At 43.4% G+C, this 14,036-nt stretch overlaps 1 protein-coding gene across 1 annotated transcript in view; it reads left to right on the top strand.

Annotated features, from left to right (window-relative positions):
* SPON1 (spondin 1) overlaps positions 1 to 14,036 on the top strand; it is a 491,275-nt gene that overhangs the window by 458,871 nt on the left and 18,368 nt on the right. Inside the window, exons 11-14 of the mRNA XM_089675872.1 lie at positions 2,144 to 2,326; positions 3,900 to 4,070; positions 11,094 to 11,261; positions 12,120 to 12,284. Of these exons, the coding sequence (XP_089531998.1) occupies positions 2,144 to 2,326; positions 3,900 to 4,070; positions 11,094 to 11,261; positions 12,120 to 12,284 (687 nt within the window). The remainder of the gene's footprint in view (positions 1 to 2,143; positions 2,327 to 3,899; positions 4,071 to 11,093; positions 11,262 to 12,119; positions 12,285 to 14,036) is intronic.

Below are 14,036 nucleotides of genomic sequence, written 5' to 3'. Positions count from 1 at the left end.
TATTATACAGGATTTATATAGCACCAAAAGTTGATGCAGAACTTTACAACATAAGGGCAGACAGTACAATTACAATACAAACGAATACAGGAGGATTCAGAGGGCCCTGCTCATTAGAGCTTACAATCTAACAGCATATGATCAGTTATCCCCATCTGAATGCCCCCTTACATCATGTGTCTCCATCAGTGTGTCCCCTTACATGAGGTGTCCCCATCAGTGCGCCTCTTAAATCATGTTTCTCCATCAGTGTGTCCCCTTACATCAGGTGTCCCCATCAGAGTGCCTCTTACATCACGTGTGTCCATCAGTGTGCCCCCTTACATCAGTTGGCCCAATCAAAGTGCCTCTTTACATGGGGACAATCTGTCAGATTGCCCCCTTACATCAACTATCTGCATCAGATTGGACTGTGGATCAGTGTATGCACTCTCAGAGATCTGTGGGATATAAGTAAAATCTGGGGGGACACAGCCCACACCAGTACCCCCCTAGATCCAGCTCTGCATCATCAAGGTTTCCAGACCCCTGTCATGCCTGCCAACACCATAGAGCCAGGTTCTTATTCTTACTGCCCCTGCACAGCTCGTACATCTTTTGTTGGTGTAAATGTACATACAAATCCCTCTCTCTGGATCTGGACACAAAGAACTGACCTTCTAGCAGAGATGTATCTAAAGCAGCCACAGCTTGAATTCGTAGCACCCTCCTAGTTATGTTACTAGAAAAGTTTAGGTAAATTTAGATTTTTTTTTTGGCTCTTCTGTAGTCAATGAAGCAGTGTGTGATTGTTTTTGGCTGTTCTGAGTTTCCCTGGATGCAGGCTCAACTGCTTATCCCTGCCTTCTGGTGTATTCTAGATTGTAGTTTGTTGAAAAAGGCAGACCGTCAGTCTGAATATGTATGTGGCTTCAGCCAATCCCTGGGAGAGGATGCCCAGTAGTTGGCTGAGGAGTGCTTTAATGGTTTGGGGACTAGAACAACAGGGTTCTTGTCCAGAAATAGAATTTTTCAACCTGGAGGGCTACTGCCCTTCTGGGCAGTGCAGCTGAAGTTTCAGGAGTTCATCTAGGTCCCAGCTGAGCTGGAGCTGGGGAGCCTATTTTCTGAGAATAGCTGGAGCTGATCGAGGGATTTCACTGAGGATCTGGCCTGAGAAATCACAGAAGTGTCTGAATGATAGTCTGACTGGTATTGGGAGAACGCATCAAAGTATCCAGGGACGTTATGAGTATAGGCCTGAGTGTAGGATCCTAATGACTGTCTGCTGCTACTATCCCTTTGTGCATCAGTTTTGGTGCTTGCCTGGATTGGGACATTCCCCTTTTTGGGGTCCCAGTGCTGCTCATTCCCTTAGTGTATGCTAAAGGGACCATGCTATCAAGTTTAGATGAAGCAAAGAGTGTCCTCTGATTGTTGCACTGTGTTTCTGGAGTATCCAACAGCTCTCTGCACTTTAACCAAGTCCAACATTTTAGCATCAAAAGATACCCCCAGCCTGGTCATTGAGCCGTGAGAGTGAATGTGCTACTGTGTGCCTGGCTGCTATTACACCAACTTGGGAAAGGGACCTAGGGACTAATCAGTGGGCCCTTTAGGGGGTGAGCACAACAAAAAGAAAATCCTGTTCCTTCCAGCAGCACAGTGGGACTCTTGTTCCTGGGATAACTCATTGCAGAAGTCCAAAAAAATCCCCAACCAAGTCAAACCTATACCCCTGCAATCAGCAAAGCTCATATTACCCACTGATTGCAGAGCTTCAACTCTGACTCAGCAAGGTGTGTAGGACAGATGACTGCTTCCATACAGAATTTAAAGGTCCTACTCTGTAGAATGCAGGCAATGGCCTGTCTTTCTATCCTGGTTGTAGCTATTTTCTAAAGAAAACATACTTTAAACCATGAACACCTTTTGTTTTGATGCTCTTGAGTCCTACAATGCATTTAGCTACTTTAAACTGAAGTTCAGCTGGGTATTAACTGCTCTTTGTTCTCCAAGGTAATTCCCAGGAGGGAAAGGTCCGAAATAAACGTGGGTTTCAAGATGCCATGATTTTGACAATGTAACTTAGAAATTTCATCATTATGGATACCTGTTTGTTGCTAGGTCTAAACCAAGTTTAACCTTTCTCTAAATTCTTTAGATGACACACCTGAGACGTGCATCTATTCAAACTGGTCTCCTTGGTCGGCCTGTAGTTCTGCCACCTGTGAGAAAGGAAAACGAATGAGGCAGCGCATGCTGAAAGCCCAGCTAGATCTCAGCGTTGCCTGTCCAGACACACAGGACTTTGAGCCATGCATGGGACCAGGATGCAGCGATGATGGTAAGATTTAGAAGTTTACTTCATGTAGGCAGACCTGAAATGTGATATTGTACATGACATGAAGATGAAGGGCAAGAAGTCCCATATTATTTTTGTTTTAACACTACCCTTCTACGTTTTCCATAAAATTATTCAATAGTGTTATTGCAGAAAATGAATTTATAGAATATTTGAATTAAGGGTTGAATCACTCATTGACTTCTTATATCTTAGAGTGACTATTCTCAACCGGGGTTCCATTGAACCCTGAGGTTCCTCCAGAGGTTGCCTCTGATAAGTGACCATTGACACCATTGATAATTTTTAGCTCTCTGTAAGGAGGAAGTCTTCCTAATGACCCCATGGCACCTCCTGTAGCCCCTGATGACCACCGCATCCTTCATGAGAAATATGGCTAAAGCTACTTACAGGCATCAAGCTGATCACACATATTACAACCTGTTTGTAAAATCTAATTTGGTACAATGACTTACTTGATGCAAATGAAATGGTTTGTATAGATAGGTTCCCACATTACATAGCTCTGGTAAATCTAAAGGAGATTGTACAGAGATTATACAAATAAAATGTAATGTGCAATAATTTGAAACTGTACACTCACTGGCCACTTTATTAGGTACACCCAGGGGCGGACTGACCATTGGGGAACTCGGGCACTGCCCGAGGGCCCTGGGTCAGTAGGGGGCCCCACGAGATGTCCGTGGTACCTTTCATAGGCTTTTTTGTGTGTGGTTTGAGTGTGGGCGAGGACACAGGGGCCCCATGATCCCCTATTGCTTGGGGGCCCTATGAGTTGTCATGTCCGCCCCTGGGTACACCATTACACCACCCCCACCAGCCTGAACCATTGATACAAGGAATGATGGATCCATGCTTTCATGTTGTTTACGCCAAATTCTAACCCTACCATCTGAATGTTGCAGCATCCAGTCTGCCCATTCTCCTCTGGCATCAACAAGGCATTTTCGTCTACACAACTGCCGCTCACTGGATATTTTTTTGACCATTCTCTGTAAACCCTAGAGCTGGTTGTGCATGAACATCCCAGTAGGTCAGCAGTTTTACTCAGACCAGCCCCTCTGGCACCAACAACCATGCCACGTTCAGAGTCACTTAAATCCCCTTTCTTCCTCATTCTGATACTCGGTTTGAACTTCAGCAAGTTGTCTTCACATCTACATGCCTCATTGCATTGAGTTGGTGCCATGTGATTGGCTGATCAGCAATTTTTGTTATGAAGCAATTGAACAGGTGTACCTAATAAAGTGGGCAGTGAGTGTATTAGTGTGGGACACAGAAGAGACTTTTATGGCTAATAAAGGCATCAGTAGGCATTTTGAGGATGCAACAAATTGACTTTAAAATGGAAAATTAGACATGTTAAAAGATTGTTTGGGGGGGGGAAAGAAATAGAAAAAATAAAAAAATGGGCCCATTTCTTCAGATTGAGGTTTTATGCCTGTACAGGCTGTCAGAAAACCCTAGTGCTAGATGATTTGTCTTTTTCCTTTTACTGCAAGGTAGTTCCAGATTGGTAGTCCATCAGTATATGTACATATCTGTTTGCTTTCAGATGGTTCAACATGCATGATGTCAGAATGGATCATGTGGTCACCCTGCAGTGCCTCTTGCGGAATGGGAATGCGATCTAGAGAAAGATACGTAAAGCAATTCCCGGATGATGGCTCTATGTGCAAAGTGCCAACAGAAGAAACTGAGAAGTGTATTGTCAATGAGGAGTGTGGTGAGTAGCATCTACCTCTTTACTGTATGCTGCTTTAAATGGAGGACAGGAAGTGAGAAAAAATCTCCCCAGTGGCATCACAGATGGAAATATAAGCTTGACAGTAATTTTTAACACTCTATCCAAAGCCAAAAGGAAAAACAATTGCCTGACTCTTGGTTTTAAACACATTTTATATAGAGTATTTCTGATTGTTGAGCTTACAAAGCAAGACTTTTAGCAACTGCATATTAGAGACTTTTATCACTTTTATTTTACAAATATGGCCTTTGTTATTATAATATTGAGCTATCTCATTGTGGGAATTTATTACTAAAAGAAATCTAGACTATGATGTGCATCGAATTCCCAAGCATCGTACCCACTGGATAAAAAAAAAAACATACCGTTATTATATTACACCAATTATTATTATTATTATTATTAGTGTAAAGTCCTGCTCTTTACGCCCAACATGTTTTGCCACGTCATGACCTCTTCAGGGGATAAAGTACATAGCATGTGGACAGCACGGAGGAACCACATGCAGTCAGTTGAATGTAATTATTTGTTTTAAGTGTTAGCATGATGGTACTGCTTTAATGTATGAGTTAACCCTTTGAGGACCATAAGATTACGGAACGCCAAAAGAATCAATTTTTTGTTTTTAAAGTTCATACAGTTCAGTTGCTGTAACTAAGCCATTTCATGAAATAATTTGCAGAAAGCTAGATCCATTTGTTGATAAGAACTAATATTTTGACTCAAACCAAAAAAAAAAAGTATTTTAAGCTCTTAATCAGATGATACAGGCAATTAAAAACATGGGACAAATACGTCCCTTGGTCCTCAAAGGGTTGAGACCAAACCACTACACCAGGCTCCACATTGGAAAGATAACCTCACCTGCCAGTGACACCTGTCTAGGCACGGACTACAGAGCCATTTTGATGGAAATAGCGTTGAATAAAGATTTTCCTCACTAGTTCTTTAACACACTTTTCTTGCTTCAGCCCGAAGACATGGAGGGAAGCTGCTGTATCTGTCACAAGGCCCCACACACCCATGATCCAGGCCCTGGCAGACATATGCATTTTGTTTTACTTTGATTTTTTTATTGGATCTGAATTTTGTGATGCACAGTCGATATTGTCAGCTCATGCCATTTCTCTTGGTGGGTTGGACCAGCATCTGAAAATATTGAATCCTTCTGATTCTAATCTGACCAATTCGATAATATATCGAATATAGAGCAATCTTACAGAAAAACTTCAACATTTTTCCAATCCACCCGGACCTAAGAATATACAAAACCAATGCTGAAGATATGAAACAAATCCGGTAAACCTAAAGATTATGGCAAAACAATTTTTTTTTTCTATGAACAAATGCATCCAAAACAAAACAGCATACACTTGTCTAGTCCCTAGGAGGGTTCTGCTACACAGTGGGCCCTAATACAGAGGCCCTGTTACTTAGAAGTGTACTTAGAAGTGTAAACCAAGCAGCCACCAATACAACCCTCTGACAGAACCTTCATCCCCGACCACCACTGCCTCCTCTTCTGAACCGGCTGCTTCTCCTTCCTTTTATTGTTACTCTCCATTACCACTAAGGTCAACATAAAGGTCTACACTTTGTTTCCATTTCACATTCACTATAGGAACACACTTCTACTCTCTGTTCTCGGTAAATCAGACCAGACGATTCACTTAACCAACAACTTCTTTAACTGAATAAAATGGCTTAGCATACAGTTTCTCTTCGTCTCCAGATTACAGTTTTTCTATTATTCACATGGGCAATGTGACAAGTCAATAGGACGGTGTTCCCTTTTAAATACTAGACTGGATTTAGCCAATGTGGTACTTGGGTTGTACTTTGGTACTCATACCTTTAGCTTGTAACAGTTTTTACCTAGTTGTAATATGGCTCGTTACACAGTTTCAGAGTTTCCAGCCAAGTGCCAACGCCACTTAGGTGTAAATCTACATCTCCTCCATGTATGGTCCTTCTCACTCCCATGACCAACCTTCTGCACTGCCCAACACCTTCCTGCAACCTATATACCCCTGCTATGGGAAGCACCATAGGTCAAATGACAAATACACCACAGCACATTAAAGTGTTACTAAACCCACAATAGCAAAATCAGTCTGTATATGCAGTAAGCATGCTTGTTATACTCACTGTGGAACCTAAGGGGTTAATCCTCTGCATTGTGTAAAAACACTGTTTGATCCTGACTTCTCTGATCCTCCCCTTCTTCCAGTGTCCCCCTCTTATCCCCTAATAAGACATTATCTATCATGTGGAGTCCCTCTGCATGTGCTCAGTTTGGTGGGTATTGCTAGAGAGGTTTTTTTTGTTCTTGGGAGAGTGCATGTGATCAGCACAGGGCTAATCAGCACTGTCCAGACAGAGGACGGGGGCCCCTGCATCTTCCTAGAGCAGAATGAAAACTCCTCCTACAAAATTTGACACGTGCTCGGCTAGACATTGATAGAAGTCACAAGACTGCTCTAACTGCTGATGAGAAAAGGTATTTAGCAGTTTATATTTACTGAAATAATTGCACTTCCATGTTCTGTGTATTGTGGGAGACCAGATATAGTGAATGCAGGGTCCTGGGTTTAGTAACACTTTAACCCTTGAGTCACTAAATATTAACCGCATAAGTGAAGACCACTGTCACATTTTAGGCTCCCTCATGTAAAGTGTACTGTGCAAAATTCAACATTAAAATGTGCATGCTGTTGAATTTTGTGCAGTACATTATGCACTTTTTCCGTGAAGATGCCACAGAATGTGGAAAAGCATGTTGGGAGCACAGAGTAGTGCTTCCCATTAAGTGAACCTGGGTATGGACATGTGCACTCACTGACCATTTTAGCATCTGGCACCGTGGATTAATTAATCTTCAAAATGTACAACAGAAACACCTCAGTCATTCAAATCATTCTCTCAACAACTCAGCTCCACTTTTCAGTGAACCTATCATTCTCATAGGCCAGGGGTCTCTAAACCTTATAAACAAAGGGCCAGTTTACTGTCATTCGGGGGCCAGACTTTAGCTAGTATAAGTAGAAAATGTCCCATCATTGGTATTAGGGCGAGTAATAATATCCCACCATTGATATCATTGGGATGAATAGTGCCCCATCTTTGGTGTCAGTATTAGTGTTCCATCACTGGTGTCAGTGGGAGGAATAGTGCACCATCATTGGTGTCAGTAGGAGGAATAGTGCCCCATCATTGGCATCAGCGGGAGGAATAGTGCCCCATCATTGGTATCAGTGGGAGGAATAATGCCCCATCATTGGCTTTAGTGAGAGGAATAGTGCCCCATCATTGGCATTAGTGAGAGAAATAGTGTCCCATCAATGGTATTAGTGGAAGGAATAGTGCCCCATTGTTGGTATCAATGGGAGGAATTGTGCCCCATCATTGGCATCAGTGGGATGAATAGTTCCCCATCCTTGATATCAGTGGGAGGAATAGTGCCCCAACATTGGTATTAGTGGGAGGAATAGTGTCTCATCATTGGTATCAGTGAGAGGAATGGTGTCCCACCAGTAGTATTAGTGGGAAAAATAGTGCCCCATCATTGGCATCAGTGGGAGGAATAGTGCACCCTCATTGGCTTTAGTGAGAGGAATAATGCCCCATTCTTGCTATTAGTGGGAGGAATAGTGTCCCATCATTGATATCAGTGGGAGCAATACTGACCCATCATTGGTGTCAGCTGGAGGAATAGTGCCCCATCGTTGATGCCAGTGGGAAAAATAATGTCCCTTCATTGGTATTAGTGGGAGAAATAGTGCCTTATTGTTGGAATCAATGGGAGGAATAGTGTCCCTCCATTGGTATCAGTGGGAAGAATAGTGTCTCATCATTGACTTTAGTGAGAGGAACAGTGCCCCATCCTTGTTATTAGTGGGAGGAATAGTGCCCCATTGTTGGTATCAATGGGAGGAATAGTGCCCCATCATTAGTGTCAGTGGGAGGAATAGTGCCCCATTGTTAATGCCAGTGGGAAAAATAATGCCCCATCATTGGTATTAGGGGGAGGAATAGTGGCCCATCATTGGTGATAGTGGGATGAATAGTGCCCTATTGTTGGTATCAATGGGAGGAATAGTGGCCCATCATTGGTGATAGTGGGATGAATAGTGCCCTATTGTTGGTATCAATGGGAGGAATAGTGGCCCATAGGTCAAATGACAAATACACCACAGCACATTAAAGTGTTACTAAACCCACAATAGCAAAATCAGTCTGTATATGCAGTAAGCATGCTTGTTATACTCACTGTGGAACCTAAGGGGTTAATCCTCTGCATTGTGTAAAAACACTGTTTGATCCTGACTTCTCTGATCCTCCCCTTCTTCCAGTGTCCCCCTCTTATCCCCTAATAAGACATTATCTATCATGTGGAGTCCCTCTGCATGTGCTCAGTTTGGTGGGTATTGCTAGAGAGGTTTTTTTTGTTCTTGGGAGAGTGCATGTGATCAGCACAGGGCTAATCAGCACTGTCCAGACAGAGGACGGGGGCCCCTGCATCTTCCTAGAGCAGAATGAAAACTCCTCCTACAAAATTTGACACGTGCTCGGCTAGACATTGATAGAAGTCACAAGACTGCTCTAACTGCTGATGAGAAAAGGTATTTAGCAGTTTATATTTACTGAAATAATTGCACTTCCATGTTCTGTGTATTGTGGGAGACCAGATATAGTGAATGCAGGGTCCTGGGTTTAGTAACACTTTAACCCTTGAGTCACTAAATATTAACCGCATAAGTGAAGACCACTGTCACATTTTAGGCTCCCTCATGTATAGTGTACTGTGCAAAATTCAACATTAAAATGTGCATGCTGTTGAATTTTGTGCAGTACATTATGCACTTTTTCCGTGAAGATGCCACAGAATGTGGAAAAGCATGTTGGGAGCACAGAGTAGTGCTTCCCATTAAGTGAACCTGGGTATGGACATGTGCACTCACTGACCATTTTAGCATCTGGCACCGTGGATTAATTAATCTTCAAAATGTACAACAGAAACACCTCAGTCATTCAAATCATTCTCTCAACAACTCAGCTCCACTTTTCAGTGAACCTATCATTCTCATAGGCCAGGGGTCTCTAAACCTTATAAACAAAGGGCCAGTTTACTGTCATTCGGGGGCCAGACTTTAGCTAGTATAAGTAGAAAATGTCCCATCATTGGTATTAGGGCGAGTAATAATATCCCACCATTGATATCATTGGGATGAATAGTGCCCCATCTTTGGTGTCAGTATTAGTGTTCCATCACTGGTGTCAGTGGGAGGAATAGTGCACCATCATTGGTGTCAGTAGGAGGAATAGTGCCCCATCATTGGCATCAGCGGGAGGAATAGTGCCCCATCATTGGTATCAGTGGGAGGAATAATGCCCCATCATTGGCTTTAGTGAGAGGAATAGTGCCCCATCCTTGGTATTAGTGGGAGGAATAGTGCCCGGCATTGGTTTCAATGGGAGGAATAGTGCCCCATTGTTGGTATCAATGGGAGGAATAGTTCCCCATCATTGGCATCAGTGAGAGGAATAGTGCCCCATCATTGGCATTAGTGAGAGAAATAGTGTCCCATCAATGGTATTAGTGGAAGGAATAGTGCCCCATTGTTGGTATCAATGGGAGGAATTGTGCCCCATCATTGGCATCAGTGGGATGAATAGTTCCCCATCCTTGATATCAGTGGGAGGAATAGTGCCCCAACATTGGTATTAGTGGGAGGAATAGTGTCTCATCATTGGTATCAGTGAGAGGAATGGTGTCCCACCAGTAGTATTAGTGGGAAAAATAGTGCCCCATCATTGGCATCAGTGGGAGGAATAGTGCACCCTCATTGGCTTTAGTGAGAGGAATAATGCCCCATTCTTGCTATTAGTGGGAGGAATAGTGTCCCATCATTGATATCAGTGGGAGCAATACTGACCCATCATTGGTGTCAGCTGGAGGAATAGTGCCCCATCGTTGATGCCAGTGGGAAAAATAATGTCCCTTCATTGGTATTAGTGGGAGAAATAGTGCCTTATTGTTGGAATCAATGGGAGGAATAGTGTCCCTCCATTGGTATCAGTGGGAAGAATAGTGTCTCATCATTGACTTTAGTGAGAGGAACAGTGCCCCATCCTTGTTATTAGTGGGAGGAATAGTGCCCCATTGTTGGTATCAATGGGAGGAATAGTGCCCCATCATTAGTGTCAGTGGGAGGAATAGTGCCCCATTGTTAATGCCAGTGGGAAAAATAATGCCCCATCATTGGTATTAGGGGGAGGAATAGTGGCCCATCATTGGTGATAGTGGGATGAATAGTGCCCTATTGTTGGTATCAATGGGAGGAATAGTGGCCCATCATTGGTGATAGTGGGATGAATAGTGCCCTATTGTTGGTATCAATGGGAGGAATAGTGGCCCATCATTGGTGTTAGTGGGAGCAATAGTGCCCCATTTTCAATGTCACTGGCAGGAACTACACCCCACTGCTGCTGAAAGTGGGGAGAATGCTGCCCCAAGGGCCAGATAAAAGCAAGCCAGGCCGCAGTTTGGAGACCACTGTTCTAGTCTCTAATGTTAGAACAATAACTCTGGAAGCAGATTGAGCTGTGTTGTTGAGAGATGGCAACCTGAAGTGTGAAATTTGTGGATGAATGCACAGTGCCTGTTGCTAAAGAGGTCAGTGAGGATTTGTCCTAAAGCTCATTTACTGTAGGCTAATAATATGTATATACAAAAATGTCTATACCCTGGTTCACTTTAGGCTCATCATAGCTTGCCCATACATACTGAACCATGAGAAGCAGGTTGAACAACTCAGAATTATATGACATTGTGCAGAAGCCCCTGGAAGCATTATGACAAGCCTGGTTAATCTGGCTGCTTTTATATTTTTGATGTTATAAGCACTCTTCAGAGAGAGAGAAAGATGAACATGAAGAAAGAACAGAATGAATAAGGGTTAAAAAAAATCTAATGATGCTTTAATACTATTGATTTTACAGAGCCAAGCAGCTGTATAGTAACAGAATGGGGTGAGTGGGAGGAATGCAGCGCCACCTGTGGGATGGGTATGAAAAAGCGACACAGGATGATTAAGATGACTCCAGCGGATGGGTCCATGTGCAAGGCCGAGACCTCAGAGGTGGAGAAATGCATGATGCCTGAGTGCCGTATGTATATGTTTTATTCTATATACATATTTCCAAGTAACAGTAGACCTTTTATTATGTTTTATATACGAACAAATGAGTACTGAATGGTTTATGGCCTGTAAGTGAGTGCAAAACAACACATTAACTTTAAGACCGAGCAATCTTTCCCATGTGTTTACATTTCCTTTATTCCCTAGCTGCTCTGCTTACTTAAGACAATCCTGTGTAAGCTCCAAGTCATTCCAGATGGAGCTGACATAGCCAGTCACTGAGCATCAGTATTGTCTCATAGGGGTTTATTTACTAAAGCTGGAGAGTCCAAAATCAGACTTCCTTCTGCATAGAAACCAATCAGCTTCTAACCTCAGCTTGTTCAATGAAGCTTTGGCAATGAAACCTGGAAGCTGATTGGTTTCTATGCAGAAGGGAGTCTGATTTTGGACTCCTCCAAAACAGTCAAATGTTCCTCCATATCCAAAAGTAGTGAGTGTTGTCTTCAATCCTAATGGCTAAAGTGGTGGGGGAGCAAAGGAAACATGTTTATCCTGCTGGGAAGAGAGCTAATAAATAGAACCAGTTGGATGAAACACAACAGAGCTAATAACCTGGAGCACCTGTGGAGCCAGAGTTGGGCTCATTGAAGATGAGGGTCTGTCTCCAAAGCAAGCTTGGTTCTGAAGCCACTCTGGGATTGCATCCAGCAGGCATGGGGTACTGCCAACTGTAATATACAATGGGATTGATGCAATAAACAAGTAGAGAATGTTCGTATTACAAAGTGAATTTTTAGTTAGCACTTACACGCATAAAGTCTGTAGAGGATAGACCCCATACCGCATTACTCTCCTGATTTGTTATTTTGTCTCTAATAATCAGATACAATCCCATGTGTCCTCTCACCATGGTCGGAATGGAGCGACTGTAGCGTGACCTGTGGCAAAGGAACCCGTACACGACAACGGATGTTGAAGTCACCAGCTGAACTTGGGGACTGTAATGAGGAGCTGAAGCAAGTGGAGAAGTGCATGCTTCCAGAGTGCCGTATGTATAGATAATCCCATATTCTGGATGGGTAAATAAAATAGGGATCTGAACAGGAATCTTCTGGGATCCCACTGGGCATTGTATTGGCCACACAGCTGGTAGTCATAAATACAGATTTTGTCATGTCTCCAAATCTCTAAGATGATTGTGCACTGGGCAATTAGGGTGATATGCTACCATAGAGTAATGGAAGGTTGCCATAGTGACTTTCATAGGTTATCCAAATTATCTACTGCCCACAAAAAAAGTAATAAAGTAAGAGTTAAATGCCTTCTGCTATTTTTATTTTTGTAGCTAGTGGTACAGAGAGACAAGTTATCAAGTACCTGGTAATGGAGGCCAATGGAGAGAGGGCTTCCCTTGCGGCTCAGTTCTGGACTCCCCTGAGAGTGGGACAGTGGGAGTCAGGCCCAAAGTTGCACAGGTCGCCTGTAGGAGTGCTGGTTGGTGGTCCACTCAGAAGCACAGCTGGTGCACGGAGATAGGTCTGCAGACAGGAGGCCCTTCCAGGATTTGGATGTTTACTGGGATGTCGGTTCAAGCCAAGGTCAGGTACCAGGTGGGAATCAGAGCGAACGTAGTCAGATGGGAAAGCCGAGGTCATTCACAGAGGAGCGAGAGAGAGAGAGGGTATCCGTAAGCCAAGCCGAGGTCAGATCAGGGGTAAATCAGAGTAGACAGGTCCAGGAGCAAGCCGAGTCGGTAACAGGAAATCACAAGTCAGAACACAGGAACCAGGAACAGGGCACGGGGAACTAGAGATCATCCAGCAACCAGAGGAAGTGATGAGCCTCCTTATAAAGGCCATCTGGCACCAGACTGAGGCTGATGTGTACTTCTGCGGCCATGTAGAGCATTGCAGAAGTGCCAGATCTTCCAGAACTCCTGCCGTGGACAGGACCCTGACATAAGTGTATTGATTGCAGTTAGAAAATAAGTCTGCAATATTATTATCTGTTAAGTTCACACGGGCAACCGAGGGGTGATCAAAAAGAGGGAAATCTGCATTTTTTCCTCCCCCTCCTGACCACCCAACTACAGTGACATGGCAGCTGCTTCAGTCTGTTCACATTGCTACGGCCGCTATATAAAACCCCCCTTGAGATCCAACAAAAACAGGCATTCCAGGGCAGGTCAGTATCACCTGTTGAACTCCTGAAAATCACCTCTAAGCAGCCTCTGAAATAGCAATCCACTATGGATTGCTTTTCATAGGGTTGGTAGAGCCTGCTGCCTGTTTGAAAGAAGCCAAAGTCTGAGACTCTTTCATACATTTTGAGAACTAGAATCATCCAATCATCAGCACCCAGATGTTCTTCACAAAACATATCAATCTGTTCTTGTTGTCGTGTTGCTATCTAAAAATTCTTGGCTTCTTTTACAAGTATCAGGAACACAAAATGATCTGACCATCTGATTGGCTATTTCCAGGGATGGAGTACCCCATAGCTGTTGGTGGTCAGTGGTGTTTTTCCCCTATAACACTGCTGGTGAGTGTCTATATGTCCTTTGTGTACCCCCTTGCTATAGAGTAGTGGTCATTGTGATTTAGGTTACTCCCTTTATAGGGCATTAGGCCCCTAGTGTGATTGGTGATCACAGACAGAAGGCGAAGGATTATCTACTTTTTTTAGTTTACATTTGTGATTGCTGTGATTGGCTATCATAGCAATCACAAGGCACAGAGCCACTCTGATTGGATCTGTGCCTATGATCTGTACAGAACAGTGGCTAAGTTGTTAGCACTTC

The sequence above is a fragment of the Staurois parvus genome, unplaced genomic scaffold (genome assembly GCF_062004578.1).
Source record: "Staurois parvus isolate SC_StPar_1 unplaced genomic scaffold, SC_StPar_1.0 ptg000159l, whole genome shotgun sequence".
Classification (NCBI taxonomy): Eukaryota; Metazoa; Chordata; class Amphibia; order Anura; family Ranidae; genus Staurois; species Staurois parvus.
This window is presented reverse-complemented; position numbering and strand designations above follow the sequence as displayed.